The 9,721-nt window shown below is 54.8% G+C and overlaps 1 protein-coding gene across 1 annotated transcript; it reads left to right on the top strand.

Annotated features, from left to right (window-relative positions):
* The first annotated feature begins 2,750 nt into the window (after window positions 1–2,750).
* C1ql1 (complement C1q like 1) lies at window positions 2,751–9,721 on the top strand. The gene is made up of 2 exons (XM_021213376.2): window positions 2,751–3,404; window positions 9,077–9,721. Exons 1-2 carry the CDS (start codon window positions 2,808–2,810, stop codon window positions 9,254–9,256), a joined length of 777 nt encoding a protein of 258 aa, XP_021069035.1. The 5' UTR covers window positions 2,751–2,807; the 3' UTR covers window positions 9,257–9,721.

The raw sequence follows: 9,721 nt of genomic DNA, 5'->3' as shown, positions 1-9,721 counted from the left end.
ATTGTATTAGCAACTAAGCCTGACATTCTACACACACCTCATTTAATACCCTACAACCACCCTTTTTCCAGGGGAGGGCACTGGAGGTTTGGAGTCGAGGCCATTGATCTAAAAATCACCAGGTGGGATTGGCACCTAATTCTTTAATTCCAGAATCTTGGATTCGGCTTTTGAGAACGAAGAAAGCTTGGAGCAGTTATTTTTACAAATTAAAATGGAGAGAAGCCGTCAGTGCAATACCTTCTCAATTGGTCAGACCTGATCTCTTTGGTAAAGGGGTGCTGAGAGCCAGGGGTAGAGATAGTCACCTACGGGACTTGGGCGGGGCCGGGAGAGCCCCGGGGAGGAGCCCAAGGGAGAAGGCGGTGGCTCAGGCTCACAGGCCAAGATGGCTGTTAATTAAAGTGCTGGCACCAGCTCCTTTCTGCAAAGTTTGAAGCCGTTATTTTCCACTCCAGCGAAGCGGGGAGAATCCGGCTGGGCTGACAGAGACGCCACACCGCGCCAGGGGAGCGGGCGCGCTTTCAGAGCGGGGGGCGGATCGCGGTGCGGCGACGAGCGGGCCTTTCGGACGCCCGGGCGAGCACGGGGGTGGGGTGGCCGCCTTCGGTCCCCTCCTCTGCCGCCGCAGACTGGTGGATTGTTCCCCCGCCCGCCAAGCCACGGCTTCGGGCAGCTAACGAACGCCAGCAGCCTAGGGGACTAGGGGCTCGAGGGCGCGTCTAGAAGGCTTGGGGTCTGGACAGATCATACCCATGACCGTGCAAATGCACCTCGGGTCACTCACTAGCCCGGTCCTTCTAAAGGGAATCATGCTGAAGAAACTGTCCCGAGGGACCAGGAGGCCGCTGACAGCTGAAAGCTGAGGGTTACCGGGACTGAGTCTGCCTGGAGAAGTGTAGCGGTCCTAAGGCATGCTAACATCACCTTGCACTTTCGACAATAAATAGGCCCCAGAGACCCTGTCGCGTTGAGATTGAAACAGCAAGGAGCAAGGCTGCAGGCTTGAATCCCATCTCCGCCACATCTTACTTTCGTGACTTGGGGCAAATCTCCTTTTTAAGTTCGCAGAGCCTCTGTTCTCCATCTGTAGAACGAGGATAATGGTGGGCTTTATATCTAGGTTGATGTAAAGATCAAATGTGACCATACATACAAAGCATCCAACGCAGTTTGTCTTAGCTCCCTCCTCGTTGGTGTTGGACGTCATGCTGACCCGGCTCAGTATTTGGAAAGTCCTCTCTGGCAGCGTCCCGCCCACCCCCACTTCTACCATTGGTTATTCTGGCGTCTCAGTTTTAGGTAGGGATAGTCAGGGAATCAAGCGGACAGTGGGAGGCCAGCGGTGGGAGTGTGACCTGGGAGGAGTCTCGCAGGCAAAAAGAATGAGTCTGGAGTGTTGTTTATCGTGGCCGGAGGCCTCACAAAGACACAGCCCTCCTCCTCGGATAAAGGAGGGTGAAGGAGGAACGCAGCTTGAGCTGGAACTCACAGAATATGACAAATATGTTGATGGAAGCAGACACATTTCAGTTTATGCAACCTAAACATTTTCCTGCACTAGAAGAAGAACGTAATGGGGTAAGAGTTAGGTGGGGTCCCCTAAGGGGCTAGGAGATATCAACCCTCCTCTTTCTGGGTAGTGCTAGAAAAAACGCAGCACCACCTGGGACTGGTTAACACTAAGAGATGACATGGGAGGGGTACCTCATTTTCTCAGGGTCCTTATTTCCCACTTGTCTAACTAGTAGCTCAGATCAGAAAAGGCCCCGGGGAAAAGGCCACAGGTCGAGGCAGCCTAGAAGACTCCCCTGGGGCCCTGGAAAAGAAGGGGCTGAAGACGCTGCCACCTGGGAGAGAATGCCTCTGTTGTACTTAGAATCAGATAAAAAGTCAGGCTGCTATTAGAATCCAGAGATTCCCTCTGGGCACCCTAAAAACAAAGGATCCAGACAGGTTATCTGGATGCTAGGCCTGGGTACCTATGGAACGCCCCTCCCCAATATTCCTTCCAGGCTTTAGCCCTCATCCGGTCCCTCTTTCTTGTTCTCCTCTCTTGCTCCTCTCTAACACCCCCCACCCCCTGCAACATCTCTTTGTCCCCTGCAGAGAGGGGCAATGTTGCCTCCTTCGACCTCCTGCAGGTGGTGATCCTTTGCCCCTCTGTCACGGTTTTCCTCGGGACTGACCCTCGGAACATCTATCCCGATGCCACGCTGATCTCTCTGCCTCTCCCTGTGGCTCTTCCTTCCGATCGCCCTTTGGTCCTACTCATTCCTGACTCTAGCCCCTTCCCCATTCCGAGCCTCAGTCTCCAGCTCCCTCTGTGATGCCCACCACTCTCATAGCCCCGCCCCTCCCTGCCCCTCCCGCCTTGAGGCTTCCGCGGCCCAATTAGGCGCCTGCCCCGCCCGCAGCCCCACCCCTCGCCCTCTCCGAGCCCCGCGGAGCAGGTGGGCGGGGCCCAACGGAGGAGGCAGTGGCCCCAGCCAGGGAAGGCGGGAGGAGCTAGGCGCTAGGCGGGAGGCGGCGGCGGCCGCCGCGTTCAGTCGGGCAGCGCAGCGGGAGGGAAGCACGAGGCCGGAGCCGGCTGCTGGGCTCCGCAGCGCAAGCAGCGCAGCGCAGCGCGGCGCCCGGGCCCCGGCCCCATGCCCGCAGCCCCGCCGGACCGCCCTTGAGCGCGGGCTTTGCGCCCGCGCCCCTTACCCGCCGGCACCATTGCCCCGACGGCGCGGCCGGGTGGCCCGGCTCTCCCCAGGCTCCGCGCCGGCCGGAAGACCCTGCTGGCTGCCGCCGCGGGCGTGGTGATGCTGCTCGTGCTGGTGGTGCTCATCCCGGTGCTGGTGAGCTCCGGCGGCCCGGACGGCCACTATGAGATGCTGGGTACCTGCCGCATGGTGTGCGACCCCTATCCCGCGCGGGGCCCCGGCGCCGGCGCGCGGTCCGACGGCGGCGACGCTCTGAGCGAACAGAGCGGTGCGCCCCCGCCCTCCACGCTGGTGCAGGGCCCCCAGGGGAAGCCGGGCCGCACGGGCAAGCCGGGTCCCCCCGGGCCTCCAGGAGACCGGGGCCCTCCAGGTCCTGTGGGGCCGCCCGGGGAGAAGGGTGAACCAGGCAAGCCTGGTCCTCCTGGCCTGCCGGGTTCGGGAGGCAGCGGCGCCATCAGCACGGCCACCTATACCACGGTGCCACGCGTGGCCTTCTACGCCGGCCTCAAGAACCCTCATGAGGGTTACGAGGTGCTCAAGTTTGACGACGTGGTCACCAACCTAGGCAACAACTACGATGCGGCGAGTGGCAAGTTTACATGCAACATTCCTGGCACCTACTTTTTCACCTACCACGTCCTCATGCGCGGCGGCGACGGCACCAGTATGTGGGCAGACCTCTGCAAGAACGGCCAGGTGGGCCATGAGGGGGCGTGGGGCTGACCTGGGGGCAGGGCTCCCAGGGAGCCCCCAGGAGAATGCGTATTGGATCAGAGTCGACAGGCACACCGGGCAAGCATAGGTAGAGACCCTAAAGCGGCCCCCTTAACTATCATGTGAAGAATGGTTGTGATTAGCGGGCACCCCTGAGTCTTCAACCCTTGGGCATGAGCTCTTAAGGGAAAGGCTACAGGGCACCCGCGGAGTGGAAATGCGTAAAGATAAATCCAACTAGTCAGATCACAGGGCTGTGGGGCGCACGAACTGGTCCTTAGGGGTTTGGCCCTTGGGAGGCTGATTCAGGCTGATTTCTCTTGAGAGCTAAGATTCAAGCTGACGCCGACTGGCTTTAAGGGAACCGCAAGGATGCTCTAGGGCACGGATAAGGAGAAGCAGTCTCCGCGCCGGAGGGTGCTAAGATGAGTGGCTGTGCGCTCAGGAGAAGAAGGAGGGCTGCAGGAAATGTTTTGCGCACAAAGGCAGAGGGAGTTCGGCGCCCAATAGCCTTAGCTGCAGTCCATCCCTGTCCCTAGAGAAGGGACCATCGAGCTGAACTAACACCCTTTGCAAACCCCCTGGAATGCGCCACCTTTTTCCAGAGTATCAGAGCTCTCCTGCGCCTCCGGGGAAAAAGTTTCCTCTAGAGGCGGGGCGGAGTGATGGAAACTCCCCTCCTTAAAGTCTCCAGGTACAGCTCCTCCAGTATCCTAGAAGATAGGGAGCTGGGGTGCACGTGTCTGAGACACAGTTGCACAGCAGTGTCCTTGGAACCACTCACCCTGGGTTCTCAGCTCAAGGCGCTCTCACCTCTGGGGTACAGGGGCCCCACCCTGGGGGCGTGGTCAGACTGAACCTTCTTTTAGCTGAGGCCAGGCTCAAAACAGAGGGTAGGCAAGTGGAAGCTGGAAGGAATCCCCTACAATCGAGACTCCAGATCTTATCGGAACCCCTCCCACTGCAGCACTGCCCAGCTTGGGTATCTGCAAAGTTTGGGGATAGGAGAAAGGGCAGAAAGCCTATCAGTGTGGAAGTCTGTCTTCTTTATTTCTTCTGCCTGCTCCTCCCAGTCCCCACTATAGTGTCTGCCTCCTCTTTCTCTGTCTTTTGACCATTTCTTACTGGAATCTGCCATTTATCTCTGTCTCTCTTCTCTGGGTTCACCTCTCCCCCCCCTCCTTCTCTATTGCTGTGTCTCTCTCCCATTTGTGTCTATCAGGCTTCTGGTGTCTCTCCTCTTTGTCCTTGGTTCCTTACCAAATGGGAAGGCTCCAGCATCTAGCAAAGACTCATGCAGACAGCCCCATAAGTCCCCTTATTAATCACCAATAAGGCATGCAGCAATGTCACCTTCGTTGAGGGACTGTCTTCCTTCTGCAAAGAAAGTTTGAGCTAGCCCAAAGTGGAGGCTTCAGGGGCTAGGGGCTTGCTGGGATTGAGAGTGGTCACTAGTCCCTTAGACATTGCTTAGACCACAGGGGGTCACAGCAGGGCCCCAGTGATGGGGCATGAGGAGGCTCCTGAGGTAGCAGGTGCTTGTAGTGGGGCTGCTTGCCTTAGTCCCTTGGAGGCAAAACATTCCCCAATCCCTTCCTTCCCCACCAGCAGTACTAGGGTGCTCTCAGAGCATAATGGAGGGGAGGTTACAAGCTGAGAGGACCACAGGCTACTGCAGGATCACTGGATGGGTATTTTAGGGTTTCAAAGACTTAGCACGTTAACAGGTACTCAAGAGCCCCCCCAAACAACAACAACAACAAAATAACCAAGAATAACAATGGAGTCTACAGCCTTTTGTGACTTCTTCCAGATTGTCCAAGAGGCTGGCTGAATCTTACCAATGAGCCCACATGTCAGCTGTGCTCTCCACAGGAAACAAGGTTTGAAGCTTGTTGGGCACCAAGGGGTTAGTCCATCTACACTCTAGGGCTTTATGGCTTATGTAGTGGGCATCCACTAACACACTCAGCGCACACTGCATTAAAGGTGGGCTGGGGGTGCACCTGGCAACTCCTGTCTCCAAATGTGTCCTCTGAGAGAGTGATCCTGTGGGTCCTTCCTACCCTAGCTTAGAACCACTTGGCAGAGAGGAAGGAATGGCAGCGCTGCTCAACGGGTTAGGAGACACCGCTGAGGAGGAAGGAGAAGGTCATGTGTAGGGGAAGACTGGCTTAGAGGTATGAAGCCATTTAACTAGGCAGAGAAAGAATGGCCGGGCGGCAGAGTGCGTGGGGGCAGGGGGAGAAGCATCCATGGTCTGTGCCTTCAGGATCAGAGGTCACCGTGGGTTTTGAGTTCTGACTTTCCTGCTTGTAGAGGGGTTTCCAGTCTGTGTTTCGGTTCTTCCCTGGGCAGGATGAGTGGAGAAAGGGATTGTCAGCCACATGCCTAGTGCCTAAGGACCCTTGTGTATAGCCCACTGCACAATCTCGGGATAGCTTTGTGTCAACACTCCCAATCTGATGGCTCCTGGTACTAGTGCTTAGGGCTTGGAGGATGAAGGCTGACAGATACATAAACTGAGGACTGTGCTGTTAAAAAAAAGAAAGACCTACCGAGGGACATGCTTGGTAGCACATGCCTTTAATTTCAGCACTCGGCAGGCAGAGGCAGGAGTTCAAGGCCAGCCTGGTCTACAAAATGGGTTCCAGGACAGCCAGGGCTGTCACACAGAGAAACCCACCAAGGATCAGCTTCTCATCTGGAGGGTGGAAAGAGACCCACCTATTCTCTCTAGACTCTGGGACCATTCTTAGCACAGAGCCTAGAACCTGGCATAGAAGGGACCAAGTAAGCCTCTGAGCCGACAGTGCTCTGGGAACCAGGCTGGCAACTCTGGGAACCATACCTGCATACCCAAGACCCCATCGTGGACTGGGGACAGGAATACTTTCCCCAGCTATACCCTGGCAGCTCGGTTCCCCTGGTCAAACCACTGCCTCAGTTTCCCCTCTTAGCAGTCTTGCCTGACACAAGGCACTGCCTGCTTTCTGGCTTCCATGGCAACCTTGATTTCCCCTATCCTCCCTAGGGCTCCCAAGAGAAGCTGGATGCAACTGCTTCAAATCTTGGGTAGGGAATCGGGACCCCTGGGTTCCATTTCAGGATCCCCTACTGTCTAAGGATGGAAGGGTATAAATTCTTGCTGCTTCCATGGATAATTAGGATAATTACAGCAACAATCATGGTGATGAATAAATAATAAACGTAAACATAATAGTTCTGATGCCTGTCACATCACCAGGAGATTCCCGTTGACGGATGACTGTGTCCTAATGGATTTGGCTATTAAAGTGCACACTGTTTTAATGAGTTAAGGCTAAATTAATCTTGGTAATAAAAATAATTGTTATTAGTGCTAATTTATTAGCAAAGATAATGAAGTGCACGTGTAGGAATAAATACTACCAGGATTGGGGCCCAGGGAACAATAGAGTCTGGCTGCTTGCTCTTAGCTCCTCTCTGCTAGTTTAAAGCCCTATCAAGACTTAATTTTTTTTCTTTATCATCTTAGGGCTTTGGTTAAGGTGGCGGTGGTAGGATTTCTGATCCGTTTTTTCTAGGCAAATTGAGGGTTTAGATAAGCAGGGTCTCTCTTCCTTGTCTCCTCCCGCCTTGTTTGTTTTTTCTTTTTTTTCTGAGACAGGGTTTCTCTGTGTAGCTTTGGCTGACATATGACTATACTCACTCTGTAGCCCAGGCTGGCCTCGACCTCACAGCGATCCACCTGCCTCTGCCTCCCGAGTGCTGGGATTAAAGGTGTGTGCACCTGGACCACCAGGCCCACCTTTAAAAATGTTAGTGTATACATTTATTGTGAGGCGGCATAACATTTCTTGGTGTGGAGATTCGAAGACAGCTTGCAGGAGTCGGTCCTGTCCTGCTCTGTGGGTCCCTGGGGACTGAACTCAGGTCATCAGGCTTGGCAAGTAAACAGCTTTACCTGTGGAGATATCTACCCCATCAGCCCTTTCTCCCGGCCGTTTGTAGATGTTTTCCCAGTTATAATCCGCGTGGTTCCAGCCCAGGGTGGGGAGAGGTTAAGGAGAGGGACGGGGCTGGAAGGACACTGGTCACTGGGAGGGCTGCATCCAAATGTGTTGGGCCCCCTTTGGTGGAGCGGTGCTGCTGAGTCAGCTGTTTTAGCAAGGCGGCGGCGCCATGGTCCCGCTTCCCTCCTCTCCCCTTTCTCTCTCCTCGCCAGCTGTGATTTGGCTTCAGCCTAGACATTAGTCTTCTGTTAGAGGGCTCTAGGAGCTGCCTTCAGAGAAAACAGTGGGATAGAGGGGAACTGTGCAAAAGCCCACCTGAGAGCCATAGCCTTCCCCACTGCAAGCCACAATCCAGGGATGGCTTTTCTCCCCTCTCTCTCTCTTTTTTTTTTTTTTTTTTTAAATATATTTTATGTGTATGGGTGTTCTGCCTGCATGTATGTCTGTGCATCACATGTGTGCCTGGTACCTTCCAGAGGCCAGAAGCAGGCTACGATTCCCTGGAGCTAGAGTTTCAGACAGTTGTGAACTGACATGTTGGGAATTGAACCTGGGTCCTCTGGGGAAAAATAGCCAATGGTCTTAACCACTGAGCCAACTCTCTAGTCCCTTTTCTCCTGTTTCTTACCCTTTGACTCAGGGAGACCCTAGGACCTAAAACTTCGTTCTCTTGTTGTCTCAGAAGTATCCACAGAGAATTCAACTACCAGCACCTCCCCCGATGTCTTAAAACTAGTCAGAGCCTCGAAAAGTCAACGAAGCCTTCAAATCCCAATGTTAGTACTTCCCTTGACCCATTTCCTCCTGTCCTCACTTCCCTTTAAGATGAGGACCACAGAAGACAAGGCTCCAATTCCTTTCCTCCCGTCTAATTCCTCTCTGCTCTCCTCTGATATAGAAGATAAAGGGCTGCAAGTCCTTTGGCCAGGGCAACAGTCACAGGGGCATAGCTATAACTCCCAGAGGCCTCGGGCAGTGAGGTCACTCTAATTCCAGGAGGGGAAAGAAAGCATTACCAGGCCTTAAGTTTCAGTGCTCCAGTGAGAGGGACTCTGGAATGAGCTTTGATAAGACCAGAGACCCTGGTTCTGGGAGAGCTTCCTACTAGCAGTCTGGAATTGCTTCAGCTGCATCACCTATGTCCAAGCTGTATCCTTTGTCCATCCGTTGACAGAATAAGAGAGCAGGTGGGTGGTGACAGACATGAAAACACTGTCTCTGTTGAAGCGTGAGGGAAGGGATGCTAAAGAGAGAGGGAAGATCTTGCATCTCAGGTAATACAACGTAGCCCTCTATGCAAGGAAGGACTTTCAGCTGGGCCACCATGAAGGCACTGAGGTGGGCAGTAGGCAGATGGTAAGACCTGCAGGAGTTACAGAGTAACATTCTATCTAGTCTTCAAATTCCGGCCCAGATATGCCCTGCCCTAGAATCCAGGGCTCCTGTATGTCTGCTCCCAAAACTGTTATATGTGATTAGAATGGGGAAGGGTGGGACGATGAGAAAAAGCAAGCCAAGGTCCTGAATGGCTGGAAAGCTGGGTGTTAGGGCCTGCAGATCCTCACCATGTGGCTGCCTCACCTCCTTCCTCTCTCACACTGCCCCACTCCCCATCCCTATCCCTACTTCCACCCCCCACTCCCAACCCTACCCACTTAGGTGCGGGCCAGTGCCATTGCCCAGGATGCGGACCAGAACTACGACTATGCGAGCAACAGCGTGATCCTGCATCTGGACGCAGGGGATGAGGTCTTCATCAAGCTGGATGGCGGCAAAGCGCACGGGGGTAACAGCAACAAATACAGCACTTTCTCTGGCTTCATCATCTACTCGGATTGAGCCCCCCCCCGCACCCCTTTTCATCTGTGGCTCTTCATCCTTGGGCTCCCCTCAGAGGCAAACAAGAACCCACTCCCTACTCATTTTCCAATTGCCTGACCCAGGCTGTCGATCCTCCCAGGCTGAGTCGCCCTTAGCCTGTGTCCAACCACCCAGTCTTTCCTCCACCGAACACAAAGCCCCCCTCTTCCAGCACGCTCGCAGTTCCGGCCCGGTTGGCAGGTTGCCTTCCTGGTCCCAGCCTGCACTGTATATGTGTACAATAGGACTGTTTACTGCCCACCCCCTCCTGCCAGCCAGCCCTAGTCTGGAGGGGGGGCGGGGAGTTGGCGCAGTTGCTTCCTGCAGGGTGACCCTGCCTTGGGGAGGAGTGGGTTAGGGGTTGGATAGCTTCCCAGCACCTACAAAACCCTGGAACAGCTGCACCCGGTCTGACCAAAGCTATAATAAAAACATTTCCACCCC

Source organism: Mus pahari, chromosome 14, assembly GCF_900095145.1.
Source record: "Mus pahari chromosome 14, PAHARI_EIJ_v1.1, whole genome shotgun sequence".
Classification (NCBI taxonomy): Eukaryota; Metazoa; Chordata; class Mammalia; order Rodentia; family Muridae; genus Mus; species Mus pahari.
The sequence above is the reverse complement of the archived record's forward strand: the minus strand, read 5'-3'. Positions and strand labels throughout refer to the sequence as shown.